Source organism: Hyaena hyaena, unplaced genomic scaffold, assembly GCF_003009895.1.
Source record: "Hyaena hyaena isolate Hyena2069 unplaced genomic scaffold, ASM300989v1 scaffold_13, whole genome shotgun sequence".
NCBI classification, from domain to species: domain Eukaryota; kingdom Metazoa; phylum Chordata; class Mammalia; order Carnivora; family Hyaenidae; genus Hyaena; species Hyaena hyaena.
The window spans coordinates 841,315-866,560 of record NW_024080645.1 but is presented as its reverse complement, the minus strand read 5'-3'; the positions used below and the strand labels follow the sequence as shown (position 1 = coordinate 866,560).

Below are 25,246 nucleotides of genomic sequence, written 5' to 3'. Positions count from 1 at the left end.
TAAAGTCCATTAAAGACTTTTATTCCCATTTAAATACTCCACAATAACTATCGTTTAGAGTTCCAACTGGGACTGTCTTCCTTTTCGCTAATCTAACATGATATCTGCGCCCGCCTCCCCCCCCAAGTTGGAATGGTTCGTTCCAGTAGGTCCCGGGACAGAGGTCTTTCCGGTTTGCCGCTCCCGCGCTGCCTTCTGGGAGTGTGGGATTGGCCTGGAACCCCGTAGGCAGCCGCGGTGCCTTGTGGGAAGGCAGAAAAATGGCGGCGCCCGTAAGACGGACTGTGTTAGAGGTGGCGAAGGGCTGGCGGCGGTTCGAGGGGCACTGGGCCGGTAGCCTTGGCTCTCGCAGCCTGGCCCTTGCGGCCGCACCCCTGAACAGCGGGTCTCCATGGCGCTTGTTGGGCGCGTTGTGCCTGCAGCGGCCACCGCTGGTCTCGAAGCCGCTGACCCCATTGCAGGAAGAGATGGCGGCTCTACTGCAGCAGGTAGGATTGAGGTGCGGCTCACGGCTTCTAGGAGCTGCTGGGGGAACCAGTAGAGACACGTGAGCCTGGGTTCCATCGCGACCCCGGCACCAGTTAGTCTGAGTGTCCTTGGGCAAGTCTCAGAACTTCCGTGTTATTTACCTGCAGATTCGTATCTACTTTACTGGGTTGGTTTGGTACATAGAAGGCGTTCAATAAAAGATAGTTTGTTTTCATTGTTCTTCATTGTCACGTTAGGCAGCTCTTTGGAGATGGTTTGCCTTTTCATTGCACACGCTAGGTGTGCGGTGGTGAAGAGGACGGACTCCTCTGTCCTAGGTCGTCAATAATTTAGAGAGGAGGAAGTCTGTGTTGTGATGTTTAGGAAAAGGTAGTGGGCACATCGCTAAAATGGTGCGATAAAGTCTGTCTGTGTGAGGGGCAAGTAAGAAGACAAGGGCAAATATTAAGCGTAGTGGCTTGAGGGGATTAAATCCCCATAGATAGTGATAGAAGGTGGTTGTTTCCCCAGAGTCTGAGATGTTTTTTGCCTTGGCTACTGAGAGTTCTAAACGTCACTTTGTGCTTTTTACTTGGTTTATTAATTTATTCTGCAAACACTTTATTAATCACTTTATAGATAATCCATTCCCACCTACTTTGTGCAGACGCTGTGCTAAGGGCTAGGCATGCAGTGGTGAATAAGACAGACATGTTGTTAGTTCTCAGACTATTCAGTCTAGCGGAGGTGGACCAGTCAGTAACCAAATAATCACATGACTATAACTGCAGAGCTTGGTAAGTGTTGTAAAGGAAGATAGAGCTACTGTTAGAGCATTTAAGGAGGTGTCAAGGAATATCTCCTTAAGAAAATGGTATTTAAATTGATAAGTAGGGATTTCCTGGGAGAAGAACATGAGGGACAACATTCTAGTTAGAACAGTGTCTGTACAAACTCCATGAGGTAGGAAAGTCCATGGTGAGATTCTGATCGAAGACTGACAGGTTCAGAGCATGCTTACCATGGACCATGGGCAGGGAATGCCTTTCCTACTTTTCTGTTCTTTGAAGCAGCCTGATCTTCGATCGCCTTCTAACATTTTAGCAAATGTAGCTCAAGCTCAAAGTGCAGGTGACGTTTTTTTCTTTCTCTTTTTCCTGTGATGTTTTGATTGTATGTCTGGTTATGATGAGTGGTAAAGTTCATCTTCTGTCAAACGTGCTACAGCTCTGTTTTCCATTCTGCCTGTTTTTGTTTTTTTTTTGTTTTTGTTTTTTTTTTTGTCCTTTTAATTTTCCCAGATTGAGGTAGAGAGAAGTATGTACTCAGACCATGAGCTTCGCGCTTTGGCTGAAGCCCAGAGACTGGCAAAGAAGAAAGCTGACTTGTATGATGAAGAAGATGACCAGAATGTATTGTTGGTGCAGGATTTGGAAGACGTATGGGAGCAGAAATTCCTACAGTTCAAACCTGGAGCTCGCATAACAGGTTTGTGGTCTTTTCAGGCCAGCAGGAGACAAAGGAAGGGGGTGGTGGTATTTTGGTTTGCAGACAGGACGTTTGCTTAGCCCTTACTTTGTGTTTTAAGTAACAAGTAATTGCAAAGCTTCTTTCCGGTTGGAGACGAATAAATTTGTTTCCCTGTTCCTCCTATCTACCCTATATAATTTTTAAAGGCCTTTGTAATTTTTGAGTGGGAGGTAAGGGTGTTGGGATAGCCTTTTCTCTCGCAGTGAAACTTCATGAATGTCATCTGAGTAAAAATCCCTTTTGGGAGTGAGAGTAGGAGGGAGATTAAGCTTTTCTCGTTAGTTAGTTAGTTTTGTGTGTTTTATCTGAAATCCTTCCTAAAACAGCGGATTGAACTCTCTTATCTTCATTTCCTAATGTGAAGACTAAGGAACAGAGAAAGTGGGACCTGGTGAAGTCAGTAATCCCAGCGAAGTTGTAGTGTTTGAAGTAGTTTGGGTGTAGCTTCCTTTCCAAAGGCTCAAAGCAGTTTGTGTTGTGCTCTTCAAAGGAGAAGTTCAGCTTTTGGTTTTCTCTTCTTACATTGTAGTTTTCTCAAGATTGTGAGCCTCTGCCCTGCAAGAGGTATGAAGTCGATGCATCAGGGTTGTACTTTGATTATAAGAGGACAAAGGTTGTGGTTTTGAGGCACAGTCTACCTCCAAGGAAGACCATAAAATTCTGTTCTTCTTGGTTCTGGCAGATCACAGTCTTCTTGTCTTTTTTGACCCCCCCTTTTCTCCACAGAAGCCGATAAAAAGAACGACCGAACCTCACCATACCGGAAGCTAGACAGGAACCTTGTTCTGTTGGTCAAAGAGAAGCTTGGAGACGAGGAAATTTGGATACTTCCCCAGGCAGAGTGGCGGCCTGGGGAGACCCTCCGAGGAACAGCTGAGCGAACCCTGGCCACACTGTCAGGTGAGCTCTCTGCCCTCCTCTGGACCTCCCAACTCCCTCCTGACTCAGTCGCAGGCCGACTCAGGAGGGTGACTTTAAGGGTTGGAGGTGGCTTGTTAATGGAAACTTTGATATCTCTAAACATTTCAGCCAGAAAAAAAAATTGTAGATCAGTTGAGAGTCTTTGTCCCACTGGGATTTTTAAATTTTCTTTTCTTTCTTTATAGTACAGCACATTGGTCTTCCTGATGGCAGAAGAAACAGTTCTTTCTTTCACTTGTAAAACATACTCGCTTTATCGAGCTCCATTTTTTTTTCTACTCTTTGTGTGGGTTGAATTTTTTTTCCCCTAAAATCTACATTTTCATTCTCTAACTAATACTATCCACATGGCAGCTGCTTCTGAAGGGAAAGTACGAGGTCCAGCCACAGGCTCGGATCTCAAAGTTTAAGCCAGTGGCTCTTTTCTTTATAAAGACTATGGTCTCAGTTCCTAAACGGGGAGGTTGGTGAGACTGCAGGGTTGGCCGAGTGGATCCTGTCATTTGGCCTTCACCATCCGACCACATATCACTGTGTGTTCTGAATTCTGACCCAGCAGATCTTTCTGCGTTCCTCGAGTAATGCGGTCATTCGTGCATCTCTATTTTGAGGCCATGCTGGTCTCTGACTGGAGCGGTTTACTCCTCCCTCGTTTGACTCCTTGGTTTTGGAGGCTCAGCTTATACATTACACCTTGTGTGGTAGAACCTTCTCCAAGCCCCTCCGAAGCCTACTCCTCCCTCGGCTCCCAGAGATTTGTGTGCGCCTCTTGTTCATTTCATGCGACAAACATTTGCTCTGAGCCTGCCGTTTGCTGGACGCCCTTCAGGCACTGGGGTCCCAGAGATGAGCAGGATGCTACCCCAGCTCTGCCCGAGCTTATGTTCTAATGGAGAATATGCCCTTTCACTTCCTCCATTGCCTGACAGTTGTTTATTGACACGTTTCTGTCCCCAGCTAGAATTCTGACCCCCTCAGAGGCCCGGACAGTGTCTGTTCTTCCCCATCATCGCAGCTCTCAGCAAAGTACGTGGCTCACGACATAGGTGTGGCAGGGTCGGTGCGCTGCCACTTTCCTGGCCCTGCCACGAGCACGAGCTAACGCAGCAGCAGCCACGTCGGCCCTTCTCCACGGTGGGGGGCCTGCGAGAGGGGCTGAGACAGATGGAGTGGGTGGGGACCTGGGGACCTTAGCTGTGCTCCTGTGTCCTCAGCTGACACCTGTGTTCAGATCCTCTGATTCCCTCACACATTCGTGAGCGATGCTGGCTCAGCCCTTCCTCCTGTGAGCCACGTGGGGAGGCTTCCACTCGGCATCCACTTTCCTCCTTTTCATGTTCTTGTTGTAATAAATAAACGTCAGAGGACATGTGTAAAAGATGTATTCACACTAAATGGGTGCATGACAGATAAAATGTTGATTTATTGCAGTTATTAAAACCGTAGATAATGTAAAATAATTAAAGTGGTGAAGAAAAGCTCAAGAAATGTAAGAGTATGGAGGCGTAAAAGTCGGAGTCCGTGTATTTCCTCCCCGCTGGCACCTCCCTTCCCCAGTCCTTCTGCAAGATGGAATTCCTAGAAGTGGAATTGATGGTCAAGGATGGACCCTTAAGGTTTTGATAGGTACTGTGACACTGGACATTTTCAGGAGTGGTGTAGGGGAGGGTCTGTTTATCTAGACCCCACCAACATATGAAATCGTCTCTTTTTAATTTTTGCCTGTGTTAGTAAAAACATGATCGCTTTTGCATTTGCATTTTCCTGATTGCTAGTGAGATGGACCATATTTTCATATGTTTATTGGCTATTTGTATTTATTTGTGAGTGCATATTTATATTTTTTAATGTTTTTAAATTTTATTTATTTCTTTACATTTATTTATTTTTGAGAGGCAGAGAGACACAGAGCACAAGTGGGGGAGGGGGAGAGAGAGAGGGTGACACAGAATCCGAAGCAGGCTCCACGCTCTGAACTGGCAACACAGAGCCCAATGTGGGGCTTGAACCCACGGACAGCGAGATCATGACCTGAGCCAAAGTCGGATGTTTAAGCGACTGAGCCACCTAGGCACCCCTTTAATGTTTTTATAAATTTTTGTTTCTTAAAAAATTTTTTTAATAATTGTCATTTTTGAGAGAGCATGAGCAGAGCATAGCAGAAAGAGAGGGAGACACAGAATCTGAACAGACTCTAGGTTCTGTGCTGTCAGCACAGAATCCGATGTGGAGCTCGCATTCATGAACTGTGAAATCATCACTCAAACTGAAGTCAGATGCCCTACTGACTGAGCCACCCAGATTCCCTGTTTGTTTATTTTTGAAAGAGGGCGAGAGATAGAGTGTGAGTTGGGGAGAGGCAGAGAGAGAGGAGACACAGAATCCAAAGCAGGCTGCAGGCTCCGAACTGTCAGCACAGAGTCTGACGAGGGGCTTGAGGAAGCTTCATGAACCAACTGTGAGATTGTGACCTGAGCCGAAGTTGTGTGCTTAACCTTCTGAGCCACCAAGGCTCCACTGTGAGTGCCTGTTTAGATTCTTTGCTCATTTTATAATGAACCATTTCTTTTCTCTTCTTGTTTTGATTATGTTTTTAAGTACGTTTTTCCAGATTATATAAAAATAATACATATTCATTGAAATAAGTGAAAAATTCAGGAGAGTATAAAGGGACTTTCCAGTATAATTCCACCACTTGTAGATACCCACTGCTGACATTTTTGTGTGTGTGTATTGCAGGCGAACTCACATCATACATATATTCCTCATGTGACGCTAACAGTGGCTTTTTTGTTTTGTTTTTTATAGTCCTGAGAAGCAGTTCGTTATATATGGTGTCTAGTAAAGGTAATATAGGATAAGTAATTTCAGGTCTCAGAGACACCTGCCATTAACACTTTTTGGTGTATCCTATTAGAAATCACAAGCACAGGGGCACCTGGGTGGCTCACGTAGCTGAGGCTCAGGTCATGATCTCGCAGTTCGTGAGTTCAAGTCCCGTATGGGGCTCTGTGCTGACAGCTTGGAGCCTGGAGCCTGCTTCCGTTTCTCTGTCTCCCTCTCTTTCTGCCCCTCCCTGGCTCACGCTCTGTCTTTCTAAAAAATAAACATTAAAAAAAAAATGGGGCGCCTGGGTGGCTTAGTCGGTTAAGCGTCCGACTTTCGCTTAGGTCATGATCTCGCGGTTCGTGGGTTCGGGCCCCGCGTCAGGCTCTGTGCTGACTGCCAGCTCAGAGCCTGGAGCCTGTTTCAGTCTGTGACTCCCTCTCTCTCTGACCCTCCCCTGCTCACGCTGTCTCTCTCTCTCCTAGAAATAAATAAAACATTAAAAAAAAAAAAAAAAATTTAAAAAAAAAAAAAAAAAAATCACAGGTACATACATACCCTGTCTGGGTTTTGTTCCCCACGTATAGTAGGAACATGGTCACATACCTCTGTTTTCTCTTCTGTACGGCTTGTAAGCGTCTCTCTGTGCTGGCATGGGAGGCCGTAGCTTACGCCTTCTGACACCTGTGTGATTTCCCAGTCGGTGTTCACTGCACTTCCCCTCACCAGTCTGTTGCCTTTTACAAACAAGCTGTAGTGAGCGCCCTCGTAAAGTCATCTTTGCTTGCGTGCACAGAGAAACTGTGAGGAGGATCTATCTGGGAGGATCGAGTTCTAGAAGCAGCATCTCTGGATGAAAGGTACGCCAACATAAAATTGATAACTCTCAGCAAAGGTGGCGGTTATCACCAATTTCTACCCCAACAATATACACGAGAGTGCTCGTTTTTTTTTCTCTTATCCGTGACAGGCAGTGGTCAAAGTTTTGGGACTTCGGTAATAATGACAAGCTGTTGTTTGAATTTGTGTTTTCTTAATTGTTAATTAAGACTGAGCATTTTTCAGTGAGTTTATAGATCAGCGATACTTATTTTGTGTGGAAGTTCCTGTTTATATGCTTAGTTCATTTTTCTTTTAGATTTGTTGGCTTTTTTCTCATTAATCTCTGAATATTTCATATACCTGAAGATATTCTTCTTTCGTGGAGCATGTCGAAAATATTTTTCTTAGCGGGTCGGTTTGGTCTTTGACTTTTATGCTTTGTTTTTCCTGGTAGAAATTTTATGCAAATAAATAGTTTTCTCTTTTATGGATTTTTTGAACTTTGTGTCTTGGTTAGGGTTCCCCCCTCAAAAATGATACAGAAAGTGTCCCACATTTTTTTCTAGTACTGTTTCGGCTTATTTTTTTTCATTAGTGAAAAATTTGAGGGGTGCCTGGGTGGCTCAGTCAATTAAGCATCCAACTTCAGCTCAGGTCATGATCTCATGGTTTGTGGGTTTGAGCCCTAAGTCAGGCTCCTTGCTGACAGCCAGCTCAGAGCCTGGAGCCTGCTTCAGATTCTATGTCTCCCTCTCTCTCTGACACTCCCCTGCTCATGCTGTCTCTCTCTCACTCTCAGAAATAAATAAAACATTTAAAAAAAATTTGAAGATACAGAAAAGTTCAGGAAATATTAAATATCCATGAAACCACCATCCAGAATGAACAATCCTTTTATGAAAGTTAAATGTCTGTTGTTACATCTTTGATCTCTATGGTGTCAGTTTTATTTGAGGACTGAGATTGGTGGAATCCAGCTTTATTTTTCCTCTTTAGCCAGTTCTCCAAATGCCATTTAGTAATTAATCTATCCTTTCCCTCTCCCCTGAAGGGCTCGGTCAAGGTTAATGCGTTGTTATAGATTGCGGATAGTATCTCTCCATCTGTCTTTGTCTTTTAACTTTGGTTATGATATTTTCACCCTATAGACGTCAATGGGGTCCTTTTTCTGCTTTTCAAGGAATACTCCCTTTAAAAGGCTAATGAGCTTTGCTTTACAGATACCAAGTATCTTGGTCCGTCATCAGCCGACAGTGGCCAGGCTGAGTCTAGGAGCACAGTGCTGTGACTCCAGGTTAGTGGCATTTGAGCTGCATTGCTGACTTCAGTTGGAAGGCAGTATCTTGGCACATGCGATGGACCCAGCGAATCTGGAGGCCCCCGTGGGCCAGGAACGTTTGGATGCAGAGGGGAGGAGGCTCTGCAGAAATGATCCTCGTCCTCACTCCCAGGGATTGCTCTTACAGAGGACCCCCCCCCCCCCCCCCCGTGATTTGGGGGGCCAGAGTAAACAGGTGGGTGTATCCTTATCTTCCAATTCTGTTTCCTCCCCATCCTCCCCTTCAGAAAACAAAGTGGAAGCCAAGTTCCTGGGAAATGCGCCCTGTGGCCACTACAAGTTCAAGTTCCCTCAGGCAATGCGGACAGAGAGTAGCCTCGGGGCCAAAGTATTCTTCTTCAAAGCGCTGCTCTTAACCGGAGGAGACTTCTCCCAGGCCCGGAAGAAGGGCCAGCATGTCTGGGTCTGTAAGGAAGAGCTGGGTGACTACTTGCAACCGAAGTACCTGGCCCAGGTTAGGCGATTTCTCTTGGACCTCTGACAGACAGCGTGGTGCTGCTGTGGACAGTCCCCGCACAGGCCTGCCATCAGGGCCCTGAGGACACTGTGTGCTGGCCCCGTCTTTGCTGGGAACATCGTGCAGCAAACTCGGAGAAATAAATGCGTTTATCTTCGTGTGGGTCTTGTCTGATTCGTCCTTTGAGAACAACTGGCTTTTCCCTGTGAAGAGAGGGCTGTCTCTCAGGGCTCCTTGCGCCTGTATCCAGGCTGATAACTGAGTGTGGCATGACTTCATAGTGAATCAGCTGGCTCCCTGGGCCCAGAAGGAGAACCCAGGGAAGTGAACTGAACTTCTAAAAGCCTTGAGTTCTGTGAACGCTTCTAGGCTCAGGCAAAAAAAGAAAAAACTAGTTCTGTGTAGTCTTTTGGCCTCTATCTGTTTTGTGTTTTCCTTCCTTTGTACCTGATATGAAAGTGTATCGGTCTAGCCTAGGAAATTATTTCTTCCTTTGCTTTTTTCTTTTGGATTTTTTTTCCTTTCCTTTCCTTTTTTTTTTTTTTTTTTTTTTTTTAAAGCATTTTGTGTTTAAACAATTTAATCATATCTTTTCTGAGACAGCTGTGTGAAATAACGAGGTCGGACTGTCACCTCCCTTTTATCAACGGGGGATTGTGGCCGCATGGGATTTGCCCAGTGTCTTAAGTCACTGAGGGTGCGGGAGGAGAAGGCTGGTCTCTTGTCTCCGCGTTGGGGCTCTTGATCCCTCCCTGTGTTGCTTGAGTCACCACTGGTCCCTGGCACACAGTGGGCACCCAGGGAACGTTTGCTCAGTGAGTGGAGGGGAGGGAGGGTCTCAGGCCCACGTCTGTCTGCGCAGGGTGCTGGTTTCAGTGCAGCGGTGTAGTCCTGACTCCCAGCTCCTGCGTTTCCCCTCCCACGGCCTTCTGGGTTGAATGGACGGGCCTGTGCAACGTAAGCTGACGAACTGGGATTTCTGTTTCTGCTTCGGATGTAGCCTCGTCTTCTTCCCCAGGCTCAGGGAGATTGCTTTCCGAGGTTAAAATTGAGGTGCCTTGTCCTGATAATGCCCTCCTTCCCGTGTACCCCCTGCACATGCTCTTTCCCTGCGTTGCAGTCGGGAGGTGTCCCCTCGCTGAGGCTTGCTGATTTCATGGGCAGTGGCGCCACCCTGAGATTGAAACCTGGCCACCAAGTGAGGGTAAGTGCAGACATGGGGCCAGGGGTGCATTTCTCTTTCTGGGATTTGGAGTGAGTTGTACAGGTGAACATATTTGCCACCTCAGGGAACTCCAGCCTGGAAGGGAAGGGATCCCCAGGGTGAGGTGGAGACTACTTTCAAGACTGTGATATGATGACCTATTAAAAAAAATATATTTTTGGTCTGTACCTATTCCTTGCACAGAACTCCTATGGAGTTAATGGTTTTGAGAGTGATCAAGGTATCTTTTGTTATGTTAACGAGGTGTATTTTAGAAAGCCCCTTGGTAACCTGAGGATGGGAGCTGGTTGCCTGGGAAGCCAACCATGTGGCTAGAGGGTTGGAACTTTCAGTCCCACCCCCTGACCTAGGAGGGAGAAGGCTGGAGTTGGAGTTCAGTCACCCATGCCGGCCAAGGATGTAATTAATCAGTCTTGCCGGTGAAATGAAGCCTTCATAAAAATCCGGAAGGATAGTGGATGGTGTTCGGAGAGCTTCCGCGGTTGGTGAGCACTTGGGACTTCCGGGAGGGTGGCTCACTCCAAGACTGGAATTTCTGCACGCTTTCCCCACAGCTGGCCCAGCGCATCTCTTCCATCTGGCCGTTCCTGAGTTACGTCCTTTCATAATAGACCAGTATTCTAGGAAATAACGTGTTTCTCTGAGTTCTGTAAGCCATTCTGGCAAATTAAGTGAGCCCAAAATGGGAGGTCCTTGGAACATCTGATTGAACAGGTTGTCCAGAAGCACAAGTATCTGGACAGATTGGCATCTGATGGATTGGTGGGGGTGGGGAGTCTCATAGGACTGAGCCCTTAACCTGTGAGATCTCATGCTCTCTCCAGGTAGATGGTGTCAGATGGTTCTCTGCGTGAACTGTAGGACACGCAGCTGGTGTGTCTGAGGAATTGCTTTGTGCTGGGGAAAAATTCACACATTGGAATTGGTACCAGAATCTTAATGACTGTTCTTAAGATGCTGCATTCTGTTATAAAGTTGTTTCTTTAATGGGAAATAACACATATACAATTGGTAAATAGAGAAATGGTGTCAGGATAACCCAAATTTAGGTTAGTTCCTATAACATTTTCCCCAGAACATTAATATTTTGAAGTGATCAGGGACAGGATTGAATTACCTTAAGAAAAAAAGCCACAAATTTTATAGAAGTGCCTTTCTTTATTACAAATAGTGGCTGGTTTAGTAGCTTCAAAAAGCACCATTAGCGTTTCCACCGTGTTAGGCTCTCTGGGGAAACGTGTGGAAAGAAAGATGCCCAGGAAGGTGCCACCCTCCCCTTTGTTTTACAAAATTGATGAAGGAGGTCCTTTCCTGGACCACGTTTTTTATTTTGATGGCTCCAGTCTCTGCACATGAGGAAGAAGCATGAGCCCCAGCAGTAAAGGTGCAAGGGACCAGTACACACGCCAGTGGGAGTTTAACTGTGGCAGCATCACTGGGTTTGGTTCTGTTTTATTTGTGTTCTGGCTACAAAATCCCAAGGCTTCTGCGTGGTCTGCCCTAACCCCCTGTCCCCAGAAGCCTTGTTATTTTTGGAGTGTGACTTTACGGGATGCAAGCTTTTTTGGCATGAGAGTTGAAATGACTGTATATGCTGAATGCCAGGCTGACTCTTCCACTGGCTGCCAGACATGACCAGAAAACTGTTCTAGTGTTTCCTTTGGGAGAGGTTCACCAGGGAAGCAAGAGGTGATGTTCTCTGTGTTTTAGGGGATGGGCACCTTCCAGGAAAATGGTAGGAGGAAGTTAAAAGTGTGGTGTGGGTTTGGGGGTTAGGAATTGCAGTTGGAGGTGTGTTTGTATGCCCTTAGAAGAGAATGCCACTTAGAAGAAGTGAAAACGCCTTTAGAAGGCTTCCAGAAGTCGAGCCCCCACCTGGTCATCGCCTCCGCAAATGATTTGCAGTCACTTCATTTTTGCTTACCTTTGCTGGTACTGTGGAGAAAGTATTACCACTCTTACAAACTTGTATTCCTGGTCATTTATCCTCAAGCATAAGTACCTGCTGTGCCTTTTCCGCTTCCACACTTAACGCTTTATAGGACAAGGAGTTGTTTGGCTCCGACACCTAACTGATTCCAGATCCTAGGACAGAGCCCACCTCATGGCCACAATGAAGAATATTGAAGTGAATCAGCCTCCTTCCCCTTGAGTATTGAACTTGGGGGTCAGGAAACCTGGGTTTGAATTTGCTTTATGACCTGAGGCAAGTGTCAACCACGAAGGAATTCATTGAAACTGTAAGCAAACAGGCATTTTATTTAGGCAGTGAGTTCTGCAACTTTGGATACACAGTCCCAGGTAAAATCCTGACTTTGTGTCCGGAGGAAGACAAAGAAGAAGTGGAATGAAAAAGGCCAACCATCACAAGGACAGTTCTCCTTAAGGTCTTTTATGCAAAACAGGGATTGAAACTAGGTTCACTGGGATTGGTTGGGTTAATATGCAAATGAGGGATTGAATTGGTTGTTTTCAAAGTGATGAATGGGACCAGTGCAGGGGTGATTAGTAAGTGAAGTCCCCGCTGAGGGCTTGTATCTGGCGGGAAGTTCCCAGTTCTCTCTCATGAGGGTGGGTCTGAGGTCCTGCACTGTTTTGGCTTCCCGACCCTATTTTATTTTATTTTGTTTTTAAAATATTTATTTGTTTATTTTGAGAGAGAGAGTGAGCATGCACGCAAGAGCAGGAGGGGCAGAGAGAGGGGGAGAGAACCATTCAGGCTGCGGATCACAGGACAGCCTGAGCGGGTATCAAGAGTCAGATGCAACCTGCTGAGCCACCAGGCCCCCCTGCCCCGCCCCACCCCACCCTGTTCTTTCAGCTAGGCTGACCTGCTCCATCCTGAAGTCTTGCACAAGTCTCTGGACAGAGTGGAGAAACTGTACTGGGGTCTGTCCCCACAGCATCCATTTCTGTCTAAACCAGTAGGGCAGGCGTCATTATCCCTAGTTTATAGATGAGGAAAGAGACTCTGAGGGTTCGATAGCTTGCATGGGGGGACTCGCTAGTACATTGTGGGATCAGAATCTGAACTCCTCCGATTTGTGTACCAAGCTAGTTCTTAAGTTCTCTTGACTTTACCTCTCTCATCTGTCAGAAGAAGATGATACTATTTCTCAGGTAATGTGATAATTTATGTGAAAATACTTAGCACTGTGCATGGCTTGTTGTAAACACTAAGGAAGAATGTTCCCCTTCCAGTGTATTGAGGCCCCTGAATCCTTCGGAGCCCACCTGTGTCCTCTTTAGCTTTTGCAGCTCCCATTTCTCACCTTGCCTACGTGCTGCTTGTGGCAACCAAGCGTTTCTGACCTATTTGGAAAGGGACACGGGACATTGGAGATTAATGGATTCCAGCAGCCGTCTTCAAAATGGGTGGGTGGGCAGATCAGTCCCATAAGCACATGCGACTGGCTGGGTGTGCCAGCACGGTCCCACCCGGACCAGGAAACCCAGAGCTACTGCGAGGCGCCGGCCTGTGGGGCGCCAACACAGAATGGACTTGGGGGCCCATCCTTACCCCAGCAGGGGAAAAGCACAGCTTTTAAAAGGTCAGCAACCCAGTTAAGAGCTCACAGATCACAAAGCTGCAAGCACACACAGCAAGATAGAGGCTCTTTGCCTAAAACCTTAGGGTAGCCTCATTCCCCCCTTCGCTGCATTTCCTGGAAGCTTGGATCCTAGCCAGTCACTGCAGTCTATCCGTCACCTCCCACTTGCCTGGAATGTCAGTGTGTAAGGCCACAGGACGTGAAGGAAGGAGTTGCTCTTCTTGTTTCTAGGAGAGGTGTCCCCAGTAGACAGGCTCAGGGAGAGCCCAGGGCCTGACCCTGGAGGTGCCCTCTGAGGCGGGGCAGGTTGGCCAGGGAGGTACTGGTCCAGAGCAGGGAGTAGGTGTGTGTGCATGTACACACATGCACATGCGCACGTGTACACACGCACACACCAGCTGCCTTGCCTCAAGTCATCCTCAAATGAGCCGAAGGAGGTGGGGGCAGCTTTTGTTTAGAGGATTTGGCAGTACAGACACACCACTGATTGCTGAAGAATCAGATACCCAGGCCCCAAGTAGCTGCTGAACGGTCTAAGAAGGGACTGAGGTGGGGGAGAGACTCCCCCGGTTCTCCTTGGGCCCAGAAGGGGGAGAACGGCCCTCGCACAGTCACAGGACCGCTGAAGACAAAGGACTGGTAGACAAAGTTGGGAGCGTCCTGGGACTGCAGGGTTTGGGGGACATCTCCAGGTCTGGAAGCCTTGGGGTAGAACCGACTGAGAAGGGAGAGGTGGGGTGGGTGGGGGTAGAGAGGGCTAAGGCGGGGCTTCCGGATTCCTCTGGGGTTGGATCTTCTGCAAGAGCACCACAAGATGGCAGAATTTGCTTGACAACCACTGTGTCCCTTACAATCTCACTGTGTCTGGCCTCAGGCCATTACCTGGAAGAGGCTTCTTGCCCAGACTCTGCTGGGTCTTCTTGTCTCCTGGGGTCAGGGGGCTAGCCTGAAGCTATGTGCCTGGGGTCGGGGGCATAGCCTGAAACCATGTGCCCTAGGGTCAGGAGGGGGTAGCCTAAAGCCATGTGCCCTGGTTGGGGGGGGGTAGCCTGAAGCCATGTGCCCTGGGGTCAGGGGTGTAGCCTGAAGCTGACATGCGACCCACCAACACAGATGGGGGGCATGTTCTCCCAGTCTGCCTCACTGGATTCTCCTGTCACCCCTGCGTGGCAGCTTGTATTCTCCCCACCTTTTGATCCACAGAAAAGCTCGGGGAGGTGAAGTGACTCTGCGAAGGTCTCCTATCCAATGTGTGGTGGAGCCAAGATTGAACCCCCAGCCACCCGCTACCCCATGCTGCCTAGACAGTTACCTTTGCATCATCTAGTTCCCGTACCTGTCACCACGGGCAGTCTGCTGCAGGCCCATGGAGCCCTGGAAAGGCCTGAACTGGTGCAGTTTGGGAGACTGTGGAAAGGATTTGGAGTTGAGAACAATGAGACTGCAGAACTTGAAGCCACTGAAGTCGGAGAATGACAAGAGTCATGGTCCTCATGTGTGCATGCTACTTCTACGTGGGAAGGTGATCAGTCTCCTTTGGATTAGAGGCGGTGAGCTTGAAATGCAGCAGGAGGAATTTTGGGGGAGACTATAACATTAGCCTTATTAAACATCAAAGTGAATTCCTGAAACATTTCAGTGACCATTCAACAAATATTTGTGGAGGAGGCGGTTTGACTGCCAAGCATTGGGAATCAAATGTTGATCAAAATACTCTTGGCCAACGTTTTCTCGATGGTTTAGTGCTGAAGGTGGGGGCAGGAAAGAGACCCATCCACCAGCGCAGGGAAACTGCCATGGGAACATAAGTGGTTTGCATCCAGCCTGGTCTGGGGGCTCAAGGAGGGCGTCCTGGACCCACATGGCTAAGCTGAGGCCTGAAGAACAAGGACACATGAGCTGAAGTAGGGAAAGGAGCAGCGAGCAGGTGCTCACAGAGGCCTGAAAGTTCTGTGAGGCTGGAGGGCAGTGCATGTGGGCATTATTTTACAGTGCTTAAAGACAGCTTAAGAGCTGTGTTGTTTGAAGGATGTTCATTCCTTCCATCCTGCCAGCCAGGAGAATGGATTCCATGATCTCTTATTACAGTGAAGCCACATCCTTCCTGGGGGCTAGAACTCTAAAGTCAGTGCACAAATCCTGGACAAACTTCCCACTGAACGATCCTTTAGAACGAGGTCACACTGGGGAAATCCAACACGGCTGGTGTTTCTTCCAGTGACGGAAAGAGTCATGGTTGATTAGGTTGAGGTTAAGATTGCCCAGTAGCTTGTGTTCAGGGGCTCGGTCATATAAAACACCAGGGCTCCCGTACCTGTCGCCAAGGGGAAATTGAGTCAGGTGTATGTCTCCCGAGGAAAGGCCTCAGTTGGGGCAATTTGGAAGAACATGAAGGGGATTCAGACTCACATTCAGTCATCAGGAGGTGCTCCCACGAAGCTAGGCATTCAGGATCCATGGTGGAGTTTCCTCACCCACCTCAGGCTCACTCCAGAGCAGAAGCCTGTGGGAGCAGGGGGTGGAAATGCCTATACTGTTTACAGATTACTAGTCTCACCTTGAAAAATCCCTGAATAGTGGTTCCAATTCTTAAAAACCAAAGGTGCATATAATGTGATTCTATCGCATTTATTTGGTCCCTACATTTTTTTTGTAGCTCCCTGCATACTCTCCTGGGCAGTGAGTAATTATCAAGCAATGAAACTTGTGTTTTAACTCATACCCCAAAGAGGCTTGGCCTTAAAGGTGACAAATTAACACCTTTTTTCTTCCTTCCTTCCTTCCTTCCTTCCTTCCTTCCTTCCTTCCTTCCTTCCTTCCTTCCTTTTTCTTTCTTTCTTTCGAAGAGAGATTTGGGTTTTTGGGAAAGTTCTTAAGCCAGAGATGGGAGTCTTTAAGTGATAAGGTAATTCTGGCCTCAACCTGTGAGACTATGGGGTGACTGTAGTGATGATTGTAGATTTTACGTATGGTACACAAATGGGCTGAAAGCAGGTCCCAAAGCTTCACTGAGCTGTGGCTGCATCAATAAAATAAGGATTTTTTTTTTTTGCTAAAAAAAATTTTGTGTCTATAGCCCCACCTCATATATACCCTTCTGTGAACACCATCCTCTTAACCTTTTTGTGTGCTACAAGACAATGAAAAGTTTTGCATGCGTATCCATCCCCAACAAAGGCACATGGCCACATTTCCTCCTGTGTCCATAGAGAACATTTCTCTACACTTCATTGTTCCTTCCCGTCCCTACTTCTCACCAGTGTCTCACACAGCCGCACACACCACACCCTTGAACATCATGCCATACAGCTTTGAGGATTTGCATCACACGTACACACAGCTTTGAGTGTTCACAGCACACACACATACACACACACGCCCCAAGAGCTTTAAATATTCCTGTCACACATATACATACCCTTGAGTGTTCACATCACACACAAACCGTTGGATGCTTGCTTCTGTCACACATTTATACAAACCCTTGAAATCCATCTGATGCACACACACCCTTGAGCAGTCACACTAAAACACATGCACACACATTCTATACACACGCACACAGGCACCTTGGAAACCGACAATGCACATGCACATCTTTGAGCATTCACATCACACACAGACTTGAGTATTCACCTCACATGCTTGTTCGGGTCATTTGCCTGTTACTCTCAGATCTGCTTCTCACCCTTTCCCTGCTGTGCTCTATAGTGTGTATGTGGGTGTGTGTATGCACACGCGCGCACATATGCATCAAGGCAGGTGCTGCCCCCTGAAAATTGCATCTTCCAAGCCTCCTTGCCACTGGGTTCCAGTTGGGTTTGTCCAGTAAGAGGTACTGGTGAGAGATAGGAGGGTGAAGGGGGAGGGCCAGGTATTTCTCCAAATTCTTTGCCTAGGTGGTATTCCCAGAATCTTCTCTGTGGACCCCCTCCCACTAGCAGCCTCCTTCTTGATCCCAGTTCTTGCGGGATGGCCAAGATTCCAGACAGCTCCACCTCCTTCCCACGGCCCTCCACCTCTCTGGGTGGCTTCACTCTCCCCTGTTTTTGTTCAGCCTTTCCACAAACACTTTTGTCAGTAGTTCCTTGTATTATATTCCCTCTTCTGAACTACCTGGCACGGGCGACTTTTCCCTTCCTGGACCCGACTGCTACTCAGCTGATGCCCACACTTCAGAATTTTCTCTTCCCTGGCCGACAGGTTTTCTTCTAACTGCACTTGGATCTTTCTTGGATCCAGTCCTGGCACAGAGCAGGTGTTCAGTGTTTGTTGAATGAATGAGTACGGTGCTCCTCCTCCGTGTTCCAGGATTTCTTTGGGGGTCAGAGCTCGTTGTATCCCTGAACTAAGTGGCTCAGGGTCGTCTTCAGCCCTTTCTGGATGGATCACAAATGACAGCAGTGAACCCAGCCCCATGGACTCCCATCTCGGCCAGAGCCCGTTTGGAGAGTGGAGAGTGAACAGCCCTTGGCTTGCGTCTGGAATCTTTTTTTTTTTTTTTAATTTTTTAAATGTTTTATTTATTTCTGAGAGACAGAGAGAGAGCGAGAGAGTAGACAGAGAGACAGCGTGAGCAGGAGAAGGTCAGAAAGAGAGGGAGACCTAGAATCTGAAGCAGGCTCCAGGCTCTGAGCTGTCAGCACAGAGCCCGATGTGGGCTTGAACTCACAGACCGTGAGATCATGACCTGAGCCAAAGTCAGATGCTTAACCGACTGAGCCATCCAGGCACCCCTTTGTCATGGAATCTTTCAAAGAGCCTACTGTGTAACCAGATTTTGCATCAGCAGCCTAGACACGGTTTCAGAAACAAGGGGACTCTCAGTGCCTGCAATATATAAGAGAGAATGGAGGTGTCTCTCTTTCTCTAATGGTTTGGGTGCACCAGCCCCCAAATCTAAATACCTAGTTCTGAAACTGACTGCGGCAAGCTGTTCTTTGTTTTAGCTTTCTTGCTTGCGGAATCATGAGGGACTGCTACCCATCACTTATTCCTGTCTATAACTTCCTGACCTTGAATAAGTAATATACCCTTGTGCAAACCTCAGTTTTCTCATCTGCAACATAAGGAGGCTGGATTCACAATGCTGGTGGGGTTGCCACAGGCTAGGTGTTGGTGAGCCGGGTGGGTCCCAGGAAGTACACGTGTTGTCCACAGGGAGGCTCTACGCACAAATGCATCCACAGCCCTGGACTCGGCGAGCCAAAAGCCCTCGGTGTCCTTCTACAGAGCCTCCCTGCGTGCGAGTGCCTCTGAGTAGCCATCTGCCTGTTGCAAATTGACTTAAAGCACTGAAGGCCAATGCAAACATGCAATGACGTGGTGAGGCAGAAGTCACCAACTAAGGCATTAACATGTTTGAGTGAGCTCATAAGGATTAGGCAGAATTACAAAGAGTTTGTCGGAACCCAGGGGAGGGAAAATTGGAGAGGAAAGACAGAGCTGGGGAAAAAGGTAATAACGTCAGCATCCAAACACTTTCACAGGCATTTGATTCAATTTAACGTATTTTTACTTTGAGCAGACTGTTAACACTACATCCTCTGTTGCCCAGTGTCCTACATTTATGTGGACTTTACAACATGCCTGAGGAAGGCAGGGCCATGTCAATATCCTTAATTGACAGATGAGGGGATCCAAGAGCTGGGGAAGTGAAGTGGCATGACCCTTGTCACACACCTAGTAAGTGGCAGAGCTGGGGCTTAAATCCAAGTCCTCATGAGCCACGAGGGACACCCGTGGGAACTGGGCACTGTCAGTAGGGTAGTCACGTGCCTCAGGGCAGCCTTGAGTGGTTCTGTCTGGTGAGCAGCTCCTGACATGCGACAGGAGGTGGTGCTGGCTGGATTCTCACATAGCAGTGGGCGAAGCCAGTGAGCTCCTTTACATTTAGAGTCATGAGGCCCAAAGCGGGAGTCTCTTGTCTTGGGCCTCACAAAGAGCCAGAGGCAAAGGCAAGAGACCCCTAGGGCTTTTGTTTAGACACCACGTGGAGTCTCCCAGGCCTCAGCATGAGATCCAGTAGCTTCTGGAAGCCTCTGAGAACCTAGGGTCCTCCCCCCGTCCTCAAATTCCAGGCTCTGAGGAGCCAGCATGATCATGGTGATGAGCTTTCCTCAGCCCCCTGGCAGGGCTCTTTGGCCTTTAGGACCCCCTCCCAGGAGAGCAGGGATTACCCAGCACACCAGGGCCTATGGAGGCAGAGAGGAGCCAGGCTCATTGCTCTGCACGGCTTTCCCTGGGATTACAAGATAAGGCATATGAAGGAACATTAGCTCATCCAAGTTTATGGATTTCGTGGAAATCAAATTGTAGTAATCTCCCTGGCCATCTGGTCTTGGTGCCATTAGCCAGAATTCCCAGAAATCATCTCAGGCCACCATGCAGGGCTGGGGCCAGAGCTAGACAGGATCGTTGTGCCCAGGGCCAGGCCAGGAGTGTCCAAGGGGTCTGGATGGCTCTCCGCACCCAGTACCCAAGCGGAGAAGGCAGGAATGGGGCAGCTAGAGCCCAAGCAGGGATGTGAATACTCATTTATTACCTGTAACACTGTGTTACAGGTACCTTCCACCTGTTTGTGCAATGGAAACTCAACCTGGCATTTTAGAAGGGATCATTAGGCACATTTCTGAGGTCGGGAAGATAGGAGGGTTTTTTTTTCTCAATTAGATGCAAACATCTCCTGGCCTCCTTAAGAGCTGCAGCCTTTGGAATGGAGTGTGCTTCTGGAGGCTTGGGCTTTCCCTGCCTGTGAGGAATGGGAAGTCAGATTTTCCAGAGCTCGTAATTTGGGCCCTGTTTCCATGGCTGACAGAAAGCCCAGAGCCCACTGAAGCTTCTGAGGCAGGAAGAAGTGTGGGAGGGCCTGTCTACATACAGGTGAGGTTATGGACTCTGGCTCCAGGTGGCTAGGTTAGAACTCAGCTCTTTTCCACTCAGTAGCTGAGCGGCCTTGGGCAAGTCAGTTTGACTTCTCTGCACCTCCGTTCCTCATCTGCAAAATGGGAATCTAAATAAAACATACCCATGGAGTTGCCATGAGGATTAAGTGGAAGTATGTATTTTAAGCACTTAGAAGATTGCCTGGAACCAGAGTCCATGAGTCCAGAGATTGCCCCGAGTGTGGGGTTGTAGCTGATAGTTACTCCCAGCAGTGTGCTGGCCAACAGGTGTTTGGAGGTGTGAGCAGTGGGCAGAGAGCACTGTTTCATAGTACTCGCCAGTTTCCGTGGTGTAAACACTCCCACTGTGGCTGTTTTGAGCAGCCACTGTGGTGTCACTGAATGGGGAATTGGGAAGAGCTGCCCCCATCTGGCTCTCCAGCACAGCCCTGGCCCGCTGCCTCCGGTGTGATAAGCTTGCTTAATAAATACTAGAAAATCTTCATACCGGCTGGTAAATAGACTCTGCCTTAGAGGCCTCCTGATCTGTTAGCCCTGGCCTCTCCCTATGCTCCTCCCAGACCTCCCACAGGCCCATTAACTAAGAGTTCCCATGATTTGGCCAAAATCTGTTCCGCTAGGTCAAGCCTGGGCCAGACCAGTTGGCGAATTACTCAAAAATCACTAGTCTGCAACCAAGAGGTACCAGGCCAGTGGGCTGAGTGACCCTGGCATGTGGACTTGATGCCCAGGCCCACCACTGTCTTCCTCGTCGGACTTCCTGCCCGTAGTGTTCCCCAGCACACCCACTAGACAACGACCGAGCTCTGTGTCTGGAGGTTGAACTGGGCAATCTGGAGTGCGCATTTCTGTTAAGAGAGAGTTTGCACATGATTTGCTTAAATGATTAAAAACTGCCATCCATACGAACTGCTTCACCAGGTTGGAATGAAAATACTGTCACATTTCTTTAATTTCCCCAATTAATTGCTTGAGTGGTCTTTATGATTCAGAAGTTCAGGATCTCTCTTTTGAGGCTTCCTGCCCCCATTGAATTGTTGGCTCCATATGAAGGAAGTAGACCTACTTCCAAATGCAGGCAGAAAGACAGCTAGAGTCTGATGAGCCTGCTAGCTGGCAGTCTGGGTGGGTGGTGGCTGTGGTGTCCTCATCCAGGGCTCCCCTCCTGACCTGTGTGCTACGATGCTTGGATCTGGGCCCACCGGGTGGTGGAAATGAGTGTGACGTGTTGGGGGTGTGCAGTAGAGAGTGGCGGGGTCTGGGGTGAAGCGGCATGTGCACTCCCTCAACCAGCTGTGGCCAAATGTGGGCTCTGTGTTGCCAGATTTTCACATGCTTCCAAAAGAAACAAGATATATGTCGAGTTTTGTTTATGTACAATAAAGTGCATAATTTTTATGATGACTTTTGTACTTTTTAAATTTAATTTTTTTCATCATGATAAGTATACTCTTTTATCCTCATCATCTATTTCAGCCATCCCCCTGCCCACCTCCCCTGCGGTGACCATCAGTTTGTCCCCTAGTAAGAGTCTGATTCTTGGTTTGTCTCTCTTATGTTTCTTCTTTGCTCATTTGTTGTGTTTCCTAAATTCCACACATGACCTATTTGCTCAGCATAATACTCTCTAGCCCCATCCATGTTGCTGCAAATGGCAAGATTTCATTATTATTTATGTCTGTGTAATATTCTGTTGTATATAGAAACCACATCTTCTTTATCCATCCATCAGTGGATACTTGGGCTGCTTCCTTAATTTGGCTGTTGTAAATAATGCTGCAATAAACATAGGGGTGCATGTATCCCTTTGAATGAGCGCTTTTGTATTTTTTGGGTAAATACATAGTAGTGTAATTACTGGATCATAGGGTAGTTCTATTTTTAATGTTTTGACGAACCTCCATACTGTTTTCCACAGTGGCTGCGCCAGTTTGTATTCCCACCAACAGTGCTCAAGGGTTCCTTTCTCTCTACATCCTCGCCAACACCTGTTGTTTCTTGTGTTGTAGATTATAGCCATTATGACAGGTGTGAGGTGATATTTCATTGTGGTTTTGATTTGCATTTCCCTGATGATGAGTCATGCTGAGCATATTTTCAGGTGTCTGTTGCCTCTCTGGATGTCTTCTTTGGAGAAGTGTCTGTTCACGTCTTCTGCCCATTTTAAAATTGAATTATGTGGGGTTTTCGTGCTGAGTTTCGGGTCTTACCTTTAGGTCTTTAATCCATTTTGGATTTATTTCTGTGTATGGTGAAAGAAAGTGGTCCAGTTTCATTCTTTTGCATGTGGCTATTCAGTTTTCCTAGTGCCATTTGTTGAGGAGACTGGTTTTTTTTTTCCCTAGAATGCACAGTTTTAATGAATTCTTACATATGTACACATTTTACATTTGTAACCACTATCCATATAAAGATAGGGAACATTTCCATCTCTCAGAAGGTTCTTTTATGCTCTTTTCCAAGTCAGTAGTTTCCTATTCCCCACCAAAGGTAACCACTGACTTCTATATCCATAAGTTAGTTTTTGTCTTATATTGAACTTCCTATGAATAAAATCTTAACAGGATGTGGCTTCTCAGTATAATACTTTTGAGATTGTCCATCTTGCATATTATCAGTAGTTCTTTCCTTTTATTGCTGGGTAGTACCAAATGCCATGTTTTATTCATTCATGCTCTTATCAAGGGACGTTTGGATTGTTTTCCCTTCTTGCCCATTGTGAATACAGCTGCTTATGAACCTTCATGTATAAATCTTTTTTCTGGACATATGTACTCATTATTTATATATATTTATGTATATATCTATATAGGAGAAGAATTGCTAGGACATTAAATAGGTCTATGAAACTTTATTAGAAATGGACAGCTTTCCACAAAAGTTATGTCAATTTACCTTCTCATTAGTGATGTATGAGAGTTCTAGTGACTCCACATTCTCATCAGCACTTTTAGCTGTTCCAGTGGGTGTATAGTGGTACCTCATTATGGTTTTAATGTGCATTTCCATGATGAATAATGATATTGAGCACCTTTACATATATCCGTTGGCCACTTGGTGTTTTCTTTTATTAAGCTCCTTTTCAATTCCCTTTTCTCTTTTTTAAATTGGGGTGACTTATTATTATGCTATATATATTGTATGTATGATATATATTTGTTCTCTATTCTATATATATATATATATATATCCTTTATATATTTTGAATACAAGTCTTTCGTCCAGTATGTGTGCTGTGAACGTTTTCTCCCAGTCTGTTGCTTGCCTTTTCACATTCTTCATAGTGTTATCATTTTGTTCCTTAAATGTTTGGTAGAATCTGTCAGTGAAGGGGGCGCCTGGGTGGCTCAGTTGGTTGAGTGACCAACTCTTGATTTCAGCTCACATCATGTTCCCAGGGTCATAAGATCAAACCCTGTGTCAAGCCCTGCATCAAACCTAGTGTTGGGCTTCATGCTGAGTGTGGAGCCTGCTTGAGATTCTCTCTCTCTCTCTCTCTCTCTCTCTCTCCCTCTTTTTCTCCCTCTGCCCCTCTGCCCATCTTGCACTCTCTCTCACCCTCCCCCCCCCCAAAAAAAAAGAAAAGAAAAGAATCCCTCAGTGAAGCCATCTGGGCCTGAATTTTAATTTGTATAAGGTTTTTAACTGCAAATTCAACTAACAAGTATGGGATCTTCTCTTTCTTTTTGGATGAGTTTCATAAGGTTGTGTTTTCAAAGGATATTTTTTATTTCTTCTTAGTTGTCAAATGTATTAATGTAAAGTTCTTCATTGTATCCCCCTGTTATCTTTTCAATGTTTTTAGGATCTATTATAATACTCTCCTTTTTATTCCTAATATTAGTATTGTGCTTTTATCTCCTTTTGGTAAACATTAACCAGTTTTATTAATTTTATTATTTATTTATTTTTGCTTATTTATTTATTTATTTTTCTTTCATAGTTTATTGTCAAGTTGGTAGTTTTATTAATTTTAAATAACACAAAATTTTTCTTTGTTGGACTTCTCTGTTATTTTCCTCTATTCTATTTCATTGAATTTTTGCTCTTTCATTTTCTTTCTTCTACTTTGGGTTAAAGATTTTTTTTTTAGCTACTTGAGGTAAAATCATTGGCCATTGATCCTTACATCTTCATTTTTTCCTAATAGATGCCTTTAAAGCTATACATTTTCCTCTAAACATTGCTTTAGCTGCATCTCACAGATTTTAGTTTAGTGTATTTTCAGTTCAAAATATTTTCTCATTTCCTTGAAGTTTCTTCTTTGATCTTGGAGTTGTTGTTACTGTGGTTTTAAAGAGTGCTACTTACTTCCTACATATTTAGAGATTTTTAGGTTTTATTTTGTTAATGATTTCTATTTTAATCCACTGTGGTCAAAGAACATACTCTGTATGATTTTAACACTTTCAGATTTACCAAACCTTAATTTATGTCCCAGCATATGGTTATTTTGGTGACTGTTCCATATGAATTTAACAAAACTTATATTCTGTAGTGTTGAATTATTATCTTCTGTGATATTCATTAGGTCAAGTAGTTGATAATATTCTCAAATATTTATACTTCTTGACTTTTTAACTAGTTATCCTATTAAAATATTCATCTGTGATTGTGGATTTGTTTATTTCTCCTTTTATTTATGTGAGGTTTTGCTTCACATATTTTGAAGCTCTCTTATTAGGTGTACTTGCATTTATGATTGTTAGGTCTAACTGATAAATGGACACTTTTATCATTATAACATGTTCCTATTACTCCTAGTGAAACTCCATGTCTTGAAATCTATTGGTCTGATATGAATGCAACTATACCAGCTTTCTTCTGATTCACCTCTATATGGTATGTCTTTTATCATCCTTTTGCTTTCAAAATATGTCCTTATACTTAAAGTTTGTCTCTTGCAAATAGCATAATTCGAGCTTGATTCTTTATCTAGACATCCTTTTTATTGAATTGAAGTGTTTCATGTATTTACATTTTGTATAATTAAGGATATGTCTAGCATTAAGTTTGCCCTTTTAATATGTGTACAATTTCTTTCTTATATATTTGTTCCTCATTTTCATCCTTCTTTTGAATTAATCAAACATCTTTAAACTATTCCATTTTATTCTTTTTTGGCTTTTAAACTGCACTTTCTTATATTATTTTAAATGTCTATTGTAGAAAATATAATAATCATCCTTAATTCTTCGTATT

General features: G+C 45.7%; 1 protein-coding gene across 1 annotated transcript; it reads left to right on the top strand.

The window, feature by feature from the left end:
- Positions 1–230: 230 nt before the first annotated feature.
- Positions 231–8,523, top strand: MRPL46 (mitochondrial ribosomal protein L46). The gene is made up of 4 exons (XM_039217460.1): positions 231–488; positions 1,770–1,956; positions 2,725–2,898; positions 8,134–8,523. Exons 1-4 carry the CDS (start codon positions 261–263, stop codon positions 8,385–8,387), a joined length of 843 nt encoding a protein of 280 aa, XP_039073391.1. The 5' UTR covers positions 231–260; the 3' UTR covers positions 8,388–8,523.
- The last annotated feature ends 16,723 nt before the right edge of the window (positions 8,524–25,246 follow it).

Excerpts from the sequence above, each read along its gene's own strand:
- MRPL46 (XM_039217460.1), top strand. The coding sequence starts at position 261 with ATGGCGGCGCCCGTAAGACGGACTGTGTTAGAGGTGGCGAAGGGCTGG. Across the intron at positions 489-1,769 it reads TGGCGGCTCTACTGCAGCAG|ATTGAGGTAGAGAGAAGTAT; the intron begins GTAGGATTGAGG and ends TAATTTTCCCAG. Across the intron at positions 2,899-8,133 it reads AACCCTGGCCACACTGTCAG|AAAACAAAGTGGAAGCCAAG; the intron begins GTGAGCTCTCTG and ends CCTCCCCTTCAG.